Raw genomic sequence first — 15,986 nt, forward strand, 5'->3', positions numbered from 1 at the left:
TTTGCAGTTTTCATAGACATAGATCATTGATAGATGATAGACATCATGCATGATAAAACATAATGAACTAGATGACTTTTAGAAATTGTTTATTTCTCCATTCTGGAGTTACAATACATAACACTATATACATTGCACACTGTGATGTTTTCCTTGCATGGATGGATGGATGGATTGGTGTACTTCATGGACGAACATTTCCTAGTCTCTACCAGACTCCATTGCGGGGTGAATATTATAATAGAAACTGGACTAAAAAGAATGTAGCTGGCTGGGGGAGTTGGCCAGTCATAGAAGGTCCAGTTTGCCTGCATACAGCTAATGGATACTGTCTTTTGCAGACACTGGAAGATCCGATTACTGGTAGTACAACCTTGACCTCATACAGCTAGGAATGGACTTTTCTCCACTGAACGTCTGATTTTTCATATGTAACGTTACATGCCAAGCCTTTCTTTTGCCCGCTGGATGGACAAAGTGGTACATCATGAACACTGGCAGGCACTCCCACACTTCTGCAGGTTACTCCACAGGGTCATCAGCTGTGTGGGCTGCAGCTCAGGGGAAGAGTACATCCCTGCTGTACAACCTTCCTCACACTGCCAGGAATGGTCCTGGGGTACAAAAGGACATGGCATTCTGTTTTTAGGGTTCTCGACAATGGAAGTAATATGTCGAGGAAACTTAGACATTCAGGTAATGAAATACGAAAGAAAAAAGTTACTCAAGCAACTGGATAGATTTTGAAAACTGTTGTTTCAGGTAGTGGAGGCTACTGACAGTTTTCAAAATCTACCCAATTACTTGATTAACTTTTTTTCTTGTGCATTAAAGCAATCATCAATTATGCTGCATTCATGCAATAAATAATAAAATACAAGAAAAGACAAAAATTAGCACACATAAATGATACAGATTACTGATATACATACAGATATAAGATTTGGTCCAAGTGCAGCCAGCCAGATTCCCAAGGAGACATCTTCTCCCTAGAGAAAGGAAATTCCAGTTAAATAAGAAACTTCTGAACATACATTCTTCTAATCACCTCTGTGGTATGTAATGACAGAATGTAAAAATACACAGACACACAGAAGACAATCTACACAAGAGTTGACACTAGTCATGCTCTTTAGTGACACTGAGGAAGAGTGATGGATGTCATCCTGAAGTAATCTCTGTAATCTATTTGGCAGAAGAACTTTGAATTATCTTTGAATATTGTTTACCTGGATGTCTACCCTTCTTAAACCTACGAGCTGGTATATTTTATATTTCACCTGATACGGTCTGAGCTGGTGTGTGTTCTTGGCTAACCAGGAGACCAGGTCAGCTGACAGGATGTTGCCTGCTCCACAGGCGAAGGCAGGGTAGACAGGGCTGGTGTAGTCCTGCTCCCCCCACTTGCCATGGTGCTCCACAGCCCAGCCACTACGAAACCTGGGGACATACATGTACGGTGCAAAATTACATACTAGTAGTTAGTTTAAACAGTGAACAATACAGGCATAATGATATCTTTTTCTTGAGGCATCGTTCAACCAATGATTGGAGATTAGCATTTTCAAAATGTTGACAAATATGAGAGCTAGTCAGAACATTTGTTGGGGACACAATATTTGTGGAATTAAGGTGAATTCAGCCATATCGATATGTTGAAGCAGAGACATTATCATCATTATACATCAAAGTAGAGACAAACTTACCTACTCCACCATACTTTGCTTTTTTCACGAAGCTTGAGATTCTCAATCTCCTGTATGTAATCATACAAACGAGAACATTGTTAGAAATATGAAGCACACAACATTGGAGCCTTGCAATCAGGTAGAAATGCACGACAAAATAAAAATCATAAGTAATCTTACTCACCGTTGCTATTTTGTCCATATCAATAAAACAGTCATCATCAGTTTTCAAGGTAAAGTTGAACCTCACATTTTCTGTGACCCTATAACAGGAAAGACAATCCGAGCCACTCAGAATCATTATGGAAATGGAAACCTTGTTTTACATGGAGTGTCAATGTGAATAAAATCATAGACTGGTGGATAATGAATGTTTGTTTTGTACACAGTATATAAAAACTTAGCATGAGGGAGCAGATCACAAGCATGGCAGGGAACGAAGTGACCGAGGGGGCATTTTTTAATAAGAGTAACACAGTTTGTAGTGCTAGAATGCATTGTTGTATTGTTTTACATCTTAACTGGAAAAAGATCATTTTGAGAAAGACTACATGGTGTGTAAGTAGCCACTTTAGGGTTCAATTTGAAAATTGGCATGAGGGAGCAGGCTGGTTACATGAGGGAGCAGCTCCCTTATTCCCCTGTTTAGAAAAACCCCTGTATACATGTAATATCTACTTAAGTTTTTGCATTCCCAATAAAAATATCCCACTAGGCTACCACACTCTGCCTTTGAGCAATTTATGAAAAATTTCTTTTTATGGCGTTGTGCCAGTAACCTTCATTGTGCCAGTAACCTTACTGTATTCCTACCATTTGTAAAACTCCAGTATTTTCCTTGGTAAGTTTCTGTAGACCTCCACCCCCTGCACCAGGAGGATGTCCCCATACTGTTCCACCTCCCTCTCCAGACGTTTCTGCTCTGCACCAAGCTTTCCTGACCAGTCTTTGGCACGGAGCTCCTGAGAGGCCTGCTCCAGGAACTCAGGCTCTATATGTAGAATACATGACTGATTAGACAGTTTTATTTGAAGAATTATTCTAGAAGGCTATTTGAATCTACAGTAGTGTCTATGAGCAAACCAGGACTGCAGAGGTTCTAAACAAAGGTGCATTCAGAGTTGTAACCCGCCTGTGCCCGGCTTTGTCAGGGCCTTCAAAGCCCGTATAGGACTGGTGAGCCACAGCCGGACACACAGAACCTGATGTGACGTCTCGGTCAACGTCGAGAACGATGGACGAACAACAACAGTCTCCGTAAATAATTTCATCAGGTTGGAAGATACTTAGGGTATAGAAGCTCTGAGGAAGGTGTCTGATAGACATCGAAACGTAAGCAGGTGAGAACCTTACTGGTTGTGTAAGAAGAAAATTCTATACCCGAACAACAACAGTGTCAAAGACAGAAAAGTGAAGGAATAACTACTGTTCAATCAACTTATACTACTACCCGTACTATGTTCGCTATATGTGAGGTTTGACTACTTGCTGAATAACTTGCCACACTCCTCACACTATTGCATCTGACCAAGTCTTAACTGCTAACAGTTCCAGTATAAATCAACTTGCATTTGGTGAAGAAGAAGAGCAATAGCACATGCATCACAGTAATAAAACATTATAAATGACTGTGTAATAAAGTTGTGAATCTTACCATAGACTCTGTACATGAACGTAGCTGCTGTATGCTGCTGGATGTTGGTGTGGTGAGGAAGATACCCTGACTCAGGCATGAAGCCAACGGTCTGAAACCATTCAACATGTCAGCTGTTATTTCTATCTGTAAGCATCATTATATTTGCCATATTTTCAGCAGTCATACATGCAGGTACCATTGCTTGAGACTCCTATCCACTGCATAGGTTTTCTGAGACAAGAAAGTATACTTTAGCCAGTAGTTTTTACCTGTCCCTAATATCCTTCTATATCCTACTAATGTGTTGCAACGGCATGTACAAGCAAAGTTTGATCAAAGGATGGACAGAAGGATGTATTCTACCTTTCCCAAAGAAAGGGGACCTGTCACTTGCGTCCAACTATAGGGGCATCACACTCATGCCTACCGCAGCAAAAATATACAACACCATGCTTCGAAATCGTATACAACCTGTAATGGAAAAAGTGCTGCGTGCCAATCAAAATGGTTTCAGGCAACATAGGTCAACACTAGGGCAGATCTTGACAGTGAGGAGAATTATAGAAGGGGTGAAAGCAAAGAATCTTGAAGCAGTTCTGCTGTTCGTAGACTTCTCAAAAGCTTTCGATTCTTTACATAGGGGAAAAATGGCAGAGATACTGGGAGCGTACGGTATTCCAGATGAAACGATTAACGCTGTCATGATGATGTACAAGCTGACCAGATCGATGGTGCGCTCGCCGGATGGTGATACAGATTTCTTTACCATACAAGCAGGAGTGTTACAAGGAGACACCCTGGCTCCTTTTCTGTTCATTATAGCCCTAGACTATGTTTTGCGCACTTCTGTAGACCTCCATGCTGTCTATGGCTTCACCCTACAAACAGCAAGAAGTAGAAGACACCCCGCCAAAAAGATCACGGACGCGGACTACGCGGACGATCTTGCACTACTGGCTGACTGGATCTCTGGTGCAGAGAGACTGCTGCATGCACTAGAAGAGGCAGCCTCTGGGATTGGCCTCTATGTAAATGCCAAGAAAACTGAATTCATTTGCTTCAACCAGAGTGGCATGATCAGCACCCTGAATGGAACCCGATTAAAAGAAGTAAAACAGTTTAGCTACCTGGGAAGCGATATCTCATCCACAGAAAAAGATGTGCTAATCCGTATAGCAAAAGCATGGAGTGCGCTACAAGAACTGAGGGAAATATGGAAATCTTCTCTACCTGACAACACGAAAAGAAACTTCTTTAGAGCGGTGGTAGAGTCAGTACTGCTGTATGGGTCACCAACATGGACTTTGACAAAGAAGCTGGAAAAAAGGCTAGATGGAACTTACACACGGATGCTACGTGCAGTATTGAACAAGACATGGCAGCAACATCCTACTAAGGAGGAGCTCTACGGAGACATTCCAGCTGTGTCTGAGCTTATCAGACAGCGGAGAACAGGTTTCGCAGGACATGTCTACAGAAATAAGGCTGAGCTAGCTAGTGAACTGATCCTGTGGGAGCCCAAACAAGGGCATTCTAAACCTGGGCGTCCTCGTATGACGTACATAGACCTGCTGGCTGCTGATGTGGGTCTTCCAAAGGAGTTCCTGGCGAGCGCCATGACGGACAAAGTGGACTGGCGAGAGAGGGTTTGGGACCGGGAACTACAACTCCCGACATGATGATGATGATGATGATTTTACCTGTCCCTGTACACATCTGTATCATCTTGTACACATAGTACACCTATAACACTATTCACCAATTTCACACTTCCCATAATGCCTAGTAAAGATCACGGACGTGACGTAAGACCACCCCCACCCCCTTCCTCGATGTAATATTTCCAACAAGTTCTTTCGACAAACTGGTGAACTATCACTTTAAATTATTTATCTAGTATAAAGCGCATACCATAATAATGCATTTTTTGTTGGAATTAGAGAAAATGATATATCTTCTATCGTTCTACCTTCTACCGAAGACTCTCCTACTCGCACGGTCGCATTACGTATATCCCTTCTTACGACATATCCCATCCATATCCGCGATCTTTACAAGTGTCATTACTGTTTTCTTTTCCCTGTTTACCCATGACCTGTACTTAGCTCGTTAGAGCACAAGCGTACAATAAAGGTCTTTCATTCATTGTCTTCGTCAGAAGGACTATGAAATTGTCTCGCCGGAGTGTGGGGAACTGCGGATTTTGCAATATAACTCTGGAAGGCATGATTTGACGTCCATGATTTTTGGCAGACAGATTACCACTGTTGAGGCCGAAGTCAAGTACAAGTTTCGGCTTCGTGGGGGGTCCGTGCGTCACGTTAGTGCACCTTTTGTGTTTGTGGCTTGTTAGCAAGATAACTCAAGTATTTGTAAAATGTTGATTATAATTCTTGGTGTGGTGCTTACTATTGTCGAGACTAAGGTTAAGTTCGTTACTGAGCTTCGTGGGGGGTTTCGTTGTGACTACAGGGGGCATTTTGTTAATTTTTCTTGTGAGCAGGATAACTTTTGTATGTGTGGATGGAAGTTAATGAAATTTGATAGGCATGTTACTGTCGTGGTCTCCAAGATTGAGTCCAAAGATGAGAGTCGTGGAGGTAGTTATGTCCCCGTAATAGGACCTTTTGTGTTTAGAAATCCCCCACCTACATCTGCTTGGAGACAGCCGACAGCTGGATATAGCCGGGTAACCCCATAATGGGATGGGATCAAATGACGTTACATTGAGGGATTGTACTATAACTTCAGCAGGGGGAGGATAGGTTGGACATATGTCAGGTTATTTTCTACGGCCACACCAAGTAATTGCTATGGATGACGTCCACTGGAGACCTTAAATGTAATTACCTTAAATTTAAGGCAAGCGCGCAATAAAACACGAAGGGCCGAAAAACGAGATGCCTAGATTTGGAATATACTAACTGTAGAAGTACAAATGTTAGGACACAAAGAACACAAGAAACAAGTCTTCTATTTGTCATAAAGACAAATTAACAAAACAGCAGTAGTCACCCTGTGCTGATTCTTTCCTTAATAACATCTTCTCTTATTATATTTTGCGGTGCTGTCGTGACACTTTCAACACAGTAAGAATTTCTTGAACGTTTTTTTTTCCAGTAACAGTCCAAACTCAAGTAACGTAGGGGGGGTGGCTAACACGGGTGACGACGCATCTGTATAATCTGCGGCAAACCGTTTCAGGGTGTTCTGTACCATAAAAATAGTACAGAGATTCTTTTGTTCTTTAGACCAAATTGATTATTAAAAAGAGTGAAGAATACGCATGTTAATTTCTCTAGAACGATGTACCTCTGACGAAGACATGAGATCTCCGACCTCTAGTTCATTATGGGAAGTGTGAAATTGGTGAATTGTTACAGTATTTAACATAGTCTAATTCATTACCTTTGTGAGTTGAAGTACTCCTCCTTTGTTGTTAAGCTGTAACTGATCCAAAGGAAATGTTTCCAATAATACATCATCTGGTGCCAGGCTCTCAACAGTTATGGTCCCCTGGAAACCCTGTCATGGCAGAAGCACAACAGTTAAAGAGTAGTACCAACAAAACAAACATCTACAGAGACATTTGCAGAGCAAAATCTGACAAGCAAACAAGAACCATCTTGATTAAATCATCTTGAGTAAGATAAAGAAGAATTGAACAGTAGAAAGGTCTCCCACCTTTGGCAAAACATAATTTTGCACAGCTTTAAACATGTTGCCCCCTGTGTGAAGTCCTGGGTCATCTGATGTGAAATTAACACTTAGTAAGTCCTCCTGGAGGAAGGAAATAAGATTTTAGACATTTTAGTCCACAACTTCACTGAGACACACTCTTACTATCTGGTTTATTGTATGTTGATTCTCATGGATGCATACGGATGCTTAAAGAAATGCTTATTGAATATTCAAGAAGTGCCAAAGGAGAGAACACTGGACTATGAATATAAGTTGACCTCTGACACTATCTTCATGTCTTTTAGTCCCCTCTTGCAAGGGTTAGACATGCTTGCACATAGATGCTGAGGTTTGTATTGAGTTTTAAAGAAGTTCCAAAGAAGACCTTACCAGACTAAGAACGTAGTGCCTTTCTCACCTTGGCAGCCGAGTCGACCAGCCTGACTCTGACACCCTCACCGGTTATATCCCCTCCCAGCACACCCAGTTTTGTGATGACCACAGGGTGTTGGACGGAGAAGTGGGTCTCCACCGGCCCTGTCTGCCGCTGGCTGCTGGGGAGAGAGTTCTGGGAGGCCAGGCCGAGGGCCACCACCTCTCCTGCACATACTGAGTGAGGGACAAGTTTCAGTAAAAATAAAGGGACTCCAAATGCAACGAGTATTACAGTTGTTATATTTTGTCTGAGCTATTACTAGTATATGTACATGTAATATTCTTACTATTGATACAGGAAAGCCATTTAATCTTTCTGCCCTAAATGATAAAACCCTACAAACTGTTGTCAAGCAAGAGCACAAATTGCTAACTTACTCCACTAGAAGGGTGGTAATATTTCAATTGTTAAAAGTATGATCAAATATTGATTTTATTTTTTGCTATCCATATGTCAGAGCTCTTCTTAGCCATATCATTTGAATGTTTATTACATATACTGTAGTACAGCAGTAAAACTGACTTGATTCTGACAAGACCAGTTTCTGGCAGGTGAAGGGGTCCAGTCTGTCAGGAGGTGGGACTGGGCAGGGTTCGCTCCCTACAATAAAATTCACCAGAATCCTGCAGAAACAACAGATATAAAGTCAGTCAGCACAGCTTCAAAACTCATCAAGGAGACTACATTGCTACAGAGGGATAATTCATGAAGTACATATTGATCTTCAGTATAACTTACTATAAGAAAAACAAAACTACAAAACCAGCCTTCAAAATGCATGCATGTTTGATCCTAATGGTAAATGATCAAAATATCTTCAATGCATGCTGCAATTTTCAAAGACATATTCAGAGAAATACAATGAATCATTTATTTGAAAGACCACATTAACTGCAAAAGCTGTAGGCAATATAATCTAAAAGGATGATGTTTAACTTTTAGCCTACTCAGTGTTCGAAATACCTGTCTGCAGTCTGCAATCTGCAGATAGATTTTCAAGATTGCAGAAGAAAAATTTATACAATCTGCAATTTTGCAGCAGGAAAAATTGGCACTGTTCTGAAACAACAGGAGCTTCTTCACTAATTTACATCAACTTTTGTTTCCTTTTGGACTTCCAACAATTTGTCTTCACTAATTTGCATATCAATCAATAGTTCATGCTTTATAGTTATAAACTTGCAAGATTGTAGTATAGAGGCTTGTGTATTTGCAGAAAGTATTTCCAAATTGCAGAACAAAATTTTGACTCTTCTGCAATATTGCAGAGCACTGAAAAAAAGTATTTCGACCACTGCTACTATTGAAGGTAGCCACCAGGCACCAAACGTATAACGCCTGGTTAGACAGCAGGGTAAAGGTTAAAGCAGTGTAAGTAGTTTTTTTTAATTTTATGTTTGATACCTCCTGCTGTAGTCTGGATGCTGTTGTATGTAGCCCACCCATGTTGCTCGTAGAGCCCGACGCTGTTCAAAATTCTCCCTGGCTGAGAGGATGCCAATAACAATGTCATACTCTGGCTTGGCCTCATCTGGTGAGAAAATGAAACTTGGTGTAAGGATTTATGAAGATATACAAAAACATTTATATCATTACCTACTTATTATTAGCTCTTTACGCTCTTAATTCTGATACTTTTTAGCATAATGGCTTAAATCTTACAGGGTTCAAAAAAGGACAAATTATGCAAGGCAAAAACATACATGTAAACAGTAAAAGAAACACATGTACACCTAACATTTACCCAAAACAAAAGATAAAGAAATGAATGTGTCATATCTCATATGTCATATGTCTTGTATTTGTGACTTACCGACAGACGAGAGTCCAAGGGAGGCAAGGATCAGGTCCCTCCACAGACTTAGAGAGACGACTGCTGCCAGCACAGCTCCCCATCTCCACCACTCCATCTGTGGTACCTACAGTAACACACACAAACATGAATAACAACATTAACACACATAAACATGGACTGGTGAAGGATGCTATGGTATGTAAAGGACATCTCTGTACCCTGCACATTCCTCTTCTGCATCAATCCCTGCATCCTGTCTCCAGAAGGAAATTTATTGGAAGGGACAGATGGGAAAGTTGTGATTTCTTGCATTTGTTTGTTCTGATAAATATGGAATATGGGAACAGCTGATTTTGTCATGTGGATTTATCGCCGAACTCCATTGTCTTGACACCTGAGACAAAAGGCTGTCATATAAGCTGATACGTACACTACGTACCTTATTTTCGTTATCTTCTCGCCATTATCATCTGCAAACTGTTTTCACCAGGGGCGCCCCCTAGTGTTGACCTGTAATATTGCACGTACAGGAAGTTGGACTAGCCCACTGTGAATTATATCAAAATCACAGTGTGCCAAATACACCCGTACTGTAATAACGACTAATAAAAACTCAAGCTGAATATTATTCCAATATAAAATGTTTAATTTGTTTTGTTTTATTTGTTTCTTAACTTCGTATAATGTTAGGTCATAAATTTTCGCCCCCATAAAATCTTCAGTGGTTGATTCTAATCTCCAAGATGGCGGAATTTGGCTGAAATCTTTATGGGAACAGTTGTCTTCTTGGCTTTTCGCGGCTTCAGCATCGATCAGAAGACTTATAACCTCACTGGAGTTTACTCTGGAGTCGCGTGAATATAGGGAGTCCTAATCTGTTGTTTCTGTGTGCTATATTCACATAATTTTGGATGTAAAGGCAGTCGAGTTGAAGGTGGGAGGGGCTCCCAGCTGTGACTTGCATGTACCTGAGACTGCTGCAGTAGTCCTAGCATTCAGATCTGGAAACAACCGCTTACAACAGGATGCACCACAATGTTCACGACAGTAGCAGTGACACAACTATGAGAAAACTCTTCCGATTTCGGAGACTATTTTGGGTCAAGAAATCACAACCGTATATTCCACGATGAGCATGTTTGCGGACCGAGAGGCCCTGGCGAACAACGTCGTCGCGGCCTTCGAGGCTTTCACGCCGGAGGAACAGAACGTCGTGCTGCGGCAAATACTTCTGAAGTGCCAGGTGAGGGGCGAGCATCTTTCTTCGGAAGTCTAGAACATCAAGTTTGTGTCCATGTGCTGTGTACGTGATTAGTAATGTGCAATAGACCCCAGTAGTCTACTATGTATGTTGGGAGAGAAATAATTATGTCACTGCACAGATCTGATAGAATTTGAAATTGTTGTACCAGACATATACCCGTAGGTCAAATCATGATCTACATTTTATATTTCACAGCTTCTTGTGTATTTTGCATCACACATAAATTTAAGGCGTGTTCGAGAAGTATGAACTCTGAACATGAATGTTACTTCTTCTTTGTAAAACTGTACATAGTCTAGATCTCTATAAGTTATAACATTATCTTGCTTTATATCAGCAGAAGTGGGGATCCCGGGAGAGCATATACTAGTAATATGTTATTAGTTCTGGCTCAGTATAACCAAGTACCCAAATGTAGGTTTCAAGGCTTGAAACAACTACAAGTAACTCAAAACAGGAAGCAGGAATTTAGATTTAGAGTTGCAAGTTTTGTTGTAGCCCCTGCAGCTGAAGTGAGTTTTGTTACATTCATGTAGCCCCTGCAGCTGAGGTTTGTGTACGCTGAGCTGAAGTGAGTTTTGTTGTACATGTAGCCCCTGCGGCTGAGGTTTGTGTATGTGGAGCTGAAGTGAGTTTTGTTGTACATGTAGCCCCTGCAGCTGAGGTTTGTGTACGCTGAGCTGAAGTGAGTTTTGTTGTACATGTAGCCCCTGCAGCTGAGGTTTGTGTATGCTGAGCTGAAGTGAGTTTTGTTGTACATGTAGCCCCTGCAGCTGAGGTTTGTGTATGCTGAGCTGAAGTGAGTTTTGTTGTACATGTAGCCCCTGCAGCTGAGGTTTGTGCATGTATGTGGAGCTGAAGTGAGTTTTGTTACATACATGTAGCCCCTGCAGCTGAGGTTTGTGTATGTGGAGCTGAAGTGAGTTTTGTTGTACATGTAGCCCCTGCAGCTGAGGTTTGTATATGCTGAGCTGAAGACCCTGCTGGCAGTGGATTTTGTGGCCCACCTGCCGCGGGAGCTGACAGAGAGGATCTTCTCCTACCTGGACGGAGTAGAGATGTCCCGTGCCGCCTGCGTCAGCAGACTCTGGAGGGAAAAAACCAACAACGAGGGATTATGGTAACCCTTTCTAACTGTTTCATAGGTCTCAATGTTCTGTTACTTGTAATACTGTGTCCGTGTTTGGTGTGGGTTTTTTTGTACCGGTATTGCTGAAAATGGCAACGAATATGTGAAGCGTGAAGTATTTGGAATCTTCACTCTTGATTATTGTCAACATTGAAGATCATTCTAACTCTTTTTAACTGTTTTGGGTATTTCCATTCTATCGACTGCAGTGGTCGTTACATGGCCATGGAATGGTCGCTGTGTGTGATGTTAAAGCATTTGTGAACTTTTGTGTTGTAGGTTGATGACCTAAAAATACCAGATAGAATACATATGAAAAATGAAATACCACTGTCCTTTTGTCTCTGGTGTTCTATACCCCAGATAGTTATGGAATCTTTTAAACCGCGGGATTCCGCTAGCTCCTAGCGGTTGAAACAGTATGAACTGTGTATATTGGCATGTTTTTCAAATATATTTCCATGACATTGAAATCTCTTGATGTTTATGTGATCACTAACACTTCAGACGCCTCCCTGACAAAATCTGAGCGAAATAAGTCATGCAGTAACCAGTTAGACACGATAATGTAGGAGCCGTACTGAACGCTGTTCTAAGACCAGTTCTAAAAAAACCCGCACTGAGCCTTCAGCCAATGAGAGAGCCCCTTTTATAGTTTCGGCCGCGGTTTAAGCAATTGAATAACTCAACACTTTGAGTTTCTAGTAGCAGGGATAGATTTAATGGCTGGAGGCTTTCTATAATAGAGAGCTTCCTTGCATTTAATCTAGTGTTGGTAAACAGTAGTATTTTCAATATTTTCTGCTGTAATTCAACCTCAACATTTCTTCTTGATGCAGGCAGAGACTGTGCAAGTTGAAGAGGTGGGAACATTTTGGGTTTAACGAGGACCTGTCGCGTGAGGAGTCGTGCAGCAGCCCCACGGCCACCTCCCGTACCTCCCCGCGCTTCACGCCCGTCAACAGGTCGGTATAGTAATATGCCTATCAAGTAGGGAAAGGCGCCAAGACTCAATGTCTAGTGGAAAAATAGAGGCAAAGCAGCTAGGGACAATAACACCAACACAAACACTACATGCAGCTGCAGGGGCTATAACTGTTACAGAACCCACATGTGAGTGACACTACAGTCTGTCCCCCTGAAAACATCAGTTGCAGGGGCTACAACAAAACTAACCAGAGACAATGTCCCTCTTGTCAAGACAGTGTTAAAGATTAGTATCATTTCATAATGACCTGTCCTGCCTACTTTAGATAGACAAAAATTACCGAACATGATCACATGTAAAGCTAGTAAACCCTTCCCAAAGATATTTTCAATCTACTTATGTCATGCCCTGACTCCATATCTACGTACTTAGGCCAATATATATATATATATATATTTCTCTCTTATTACAAAAGAGAGAAAGTATTGTAACAGATAGCAACGCCTAGCGCACATCATGTCATATGCCGTATATTGTTCATACTTGACTCTATTGTTCACATTGTCATGGTTGCCATACATTGTACCATGACGTACAACTGTCGAGCAATAAAGTTCTTTCATCCACAGCGACGTCATCTCCCTGTCCCCGCTCTGCCGCTGGAAGGACGTGTACATCCGGGCGCACCACCTCAACAAGAACTGGGCCACGGGGAAGTACACCGTCATGCCTGCACTCAGGGGCCACGACGGCAGGGTCAACTGTATAGACTGTGATGGTCAGTGTCTGTCTCTGGTATCTGTATAGCCGGTATAACTGCCCTTCGGAGTAACACACCGGCTTGACATGGTATTAACTGATATAACCATCCTTCAACACATCACATCACAGATCTTCTGTATGGCCAGTATAACTGCTCTTCAGTGTAACAAACCAGCTCCGGTGCAGCAACAGCAGGCTGTATCACACTGAATTCCTAGTTACACCTTGCACAGTAGCAGTATACCCTTATACATGTATTAGTTATAATTGCTTTCCTGTTCTGTCTACCTTTAGTAGATGGGTCAGTACAGAAGAAATTAAAAAATTGGTTGAGGAATATACCTGTGCAACTTTTGCACAGGTATCAAAATTGTAAAAACGTGTACTTGCAACTTGTTGCGACTTAACTTTTATAAGCAATAGGTAGATATTCGCAAAAGAAAATTGTTACTCAAGCAACTGAATAGATCTTGAAAATCTATCCATGAGAGTTTTCAATATCTATCCAGCTGCCTGAACAACAATTTCTTTTCGTATCTCACTAGCTGGATGTCTAACCTACATTGACTGCTGATGTAAGATCTATGTCAATCGCTTCATTGCTTGTAACTGCATCATAGTGAGAATGTGACACAATGTTTCCTCCATTGCAGGCAAGTTACTAGTGAGTGGAGGGGGAGACAACTGTGTTCGGTTGTGGGACCTGGCGACTGGGAAGTGTATCAACCAGCTGGAGGGACACACAGACTCTGTCACTGGTATACAACTCAGGGTAAGTCTGACTTCTCATACCCCCCATACCCCTCACATCCATGTACTATTGTTACCAATTTGTCAACAGAATTCTAAAAACGATGTCACAAGTCAGCACTGTAATTGGTATTTATATGGCAGTTGCAAGTGGAAATGTGCAATTGACAAAACAACAGTTGGCCTATATTAGCCTGAGTGTCCGCCTTTTTAGCTTTTGTCCGCACCCCAAGATCCACTACCAGCCAATCTTTGCACTCAGGCTAGGCCTATATGTGGCTGTACCGGTATATAGAATTTCCCTACAAGATCTGATGGTTTAAGAAGATAAATATGCTATACAGACTGCAAATGCCAACAGTTATTATGTTCTGTCTGTCATCATGAATTGACAGACAAAAGCGTATTCTTAGACTAACAGACCCAAAAACGTGAAGCAAACTTTCCTCACCTTCCCCAGAACAACATCGTGGTGACGAGCTGTGCAGACAGCGTGATCAGGGTGTTCGAGGCGTCCAGCGGTCGGTGTCTGAAGGTCATGCAAGGTCACACAGCAGGGGTCGAGCACCTCTGCTTTGATGGGGCAAACCTTGTCAGTGCTTCAAATGACAGGTATGTAGCAATTGATATCTCCAAGCAGATCTTTCAGTGGCTGCAAGATAGTAGCAATACTGTAATTACTGAATTTTTCAAGGTACTTTTCTTTTCACGGTTTTCACGGTCACTTCTTTATCACAAACTTATCATTACTGTTATCAAATTATTTTGTGTTTCACTCCTCCTTGCACTTACTGCCACCGTGGAAATTAAATTCCGTGAACATGTCCATTTTCCTCAGACCACAAAATTTTGCTGCCATAGAGAAAAAATGAATGTTATCAAATTGGCTAGGCAGTATCCAATATGCCACCCTGGTGGCTGGCAAAAAAAAGATACCAGTACAAAGAATGAAGCCTGATAAAAATGCCTAAAACATAAGAAATAAGCTGAAGCATCAATTGGAGGTTGTAGTTTTTATCATGGCTGGTAAATGTTATTGATGACAACTTAATTTCCATATTGACAAGTACTTCTTAACATACATGTAAGTGTATACGTAATTCAAATAGATTAGTACCCCCGGTATTTGTTTAGGACTGCCATGACTGAGGTTGTTTGTATGTCTACAGGACAGTGAGAGTCTGGTCCTTGTCATCAGGGAAGTGCATCCACAACCTAACAGGGCACACAGATGATATTCAGGTACAGCGAAGAAGCCTTTATTGGCATCCAGTTCTTGAAAGCCTTTATTTAATGCAAGTCAATAATCTCATGATGCATACTCAGGGTTGAAATACCACCTGCATATATAGGTTAGTGCAGGTAAAATTGGAGCTGTGCAGGTATTTCTGATGTCTACCTGCACCTAACATGCACTGGTCCATGTACTGGGTATATGCAGGTTAGCGCAGGTAAAATTGGAGCTGTGCAGGTATTTCTGATGTCTACCTGCACTCATCTGTATACTGGGCTTATGTATACATGCTGGTGCATGTGGATTGTCATTGACTGTTAGCACTTAAATATGAAGTACACAAAAAATACAATCTAATGGTGATGGTTTCTGTGTGATCAATACTTCCTAAATGCCACATGGTGCAGGTAAACTTTGTCTGGTGCATGTAATCTTAAATGTTCTCAGTACAGAAAAAAGGTTGTCGATCCATGCACATTACAGTTACTAGTATACTCTAAAAGGTGTTGAGTTGAGGATCTGTGCTGTGTCAGCATAAAAGTTCATCTGAGTTGGTAAATTACATTATGAAGAAGTTAAACGGTTCTCCAACTCAAAATTTGACTCACCGGAATTTTCGACTGAATCACTCAGTCTTCCTCAGCTATCTGACCCAAATGCTGTGGACACCTGATTTTTCCCAC

General features: G+C 41.5%; 2 protein-coding genes across 3 annotated transcripts in view; one reads left to right on the forward strand and one right to left on the reverse strand.

Annotated features, from left to right (window-relative positions):
• Positions 1–76: 76 nt before the first annotated feature.
• On the reverse strand, positions 77–9,794 carry LOC109472289 (UDP-GalNAc:beta-1,3-N-acetylgalactosaminyltransferase 2-like). 2 transcript variants are annotated; one of them, XM_019771962.1, is made up of 14 exons: positions 9,676–9,794; positions 9,255–9,360; positions 8,846–8,972; positions 7,964–8,064; positions 7,424–7,614; positions 7,009–7,104; positions 6,733–6,849; positions 3,343–3,433; positions 2,502–2,679; positions 1,873–1,951; positions 1,707–1,756; positions 1,281–1,440; positions 933–989; positions 77–614 (listed from the first exon to the last, which is right to left on the reverse strand). In XM_019771962.1, exons 2-14 carry the CDS (start codon positions 9,349–9,351, stop codon positions 486–488), a joined length of 1,473 nt encoding a protein of 490 aa, XP_019627521.1. In that variant the 5' UTR covers positions 9,352–9,360; positions 9,676–9,794; the 3' UTR covers positions 77–485. The 2 variants fall into 2 exon arrangements, with proteins under 2 accessions (XP_019627521.1, XP_019627522.1); XM_019771963.1 differs by having other exon boundaries at positions 9,667–9,744.
• A 177-nt stretch (positions 9,795–9,971) lies between these two features.
• LOC109472290 (F-box/WD repeat-containing protein 7-like) overlaps positions 9,972–15,986 on the forward strand; it is an 11,102-nt gene continuing 5,087 nt past the window's right edge. The window contains exons 1-7 of the mRNA XM_019771964.1: positions 9,972–10,479; positions 11,442–11,620; positions 12,469–12,594; positions 13,187–13,335; positions 13,973–14,091; positions 14,530–14,681; positions 15,239–15,311. Coding sequence (XP_019627523.1) covers positions 10,366–10,479; positions 11,442–11,620; positions 12,469–12,594; positions 13,187–13,335; positions 13,973–14,091; positions 14,530–14,681; positions 15,239–15,311 — 912 coding nt within the window. The 5' untranslated portion in view covers positions 9,972–10,365. The remainder of the gene's footprint in view (positions 10,480–11,441; positions 11,621–12,468; positions 12,595–13,186; positions 13,336–13,972; positions 14,092–14,529; positions 14,682–15,238; positions 15,312–15,986) is intronic.

This window comes from Branchiostoma belcheri, unplaced genomic scaffold (genome assembly GCF_001625305.1).
Source record: "Branchiostoma belcheri isolate BF01 breed outbred unplaced genomic scaffold, Haploidv18h27 scaffold27, whole genome shotgun sequence".
In the NCBI taxonomy this organism is placed as follows: Eukaryota; Metazoa; Chordata; class Leptocardii; order Amphioxiformes; family Branchiostomatidae; genus Branchiostoma; species Branchiostoma belcheri.

What these genes read in the sequence shown, in the direction of transcription:
- LOC109472289 (XM_019771962.1), bottom strand. Translation starts at nt 9,351, where the DNA reads ATGGAGTGGTGGAGATGGGGAGCTGTGCTGGCAGCAGTCGTCTCTCTA. An exon ending in CATCCAGACTACAGCAGGAG is followed by an intron (nt 8,065 to 8,845) that starts GTATCAAACATA and finishes TTGTTTCTGCAG; the next exon opens with GATTCTGGTGAATTTTATTG. An exon ending in AGCAAAGTATGGTGGAGTAG is followed by an intron (nt 1,441 to 1,706) that starts GTAAGTTTGTCT and finishes GTATGTCCCCAG; the next exon opens with GTTTCGTAGTGGCTGGGCTG.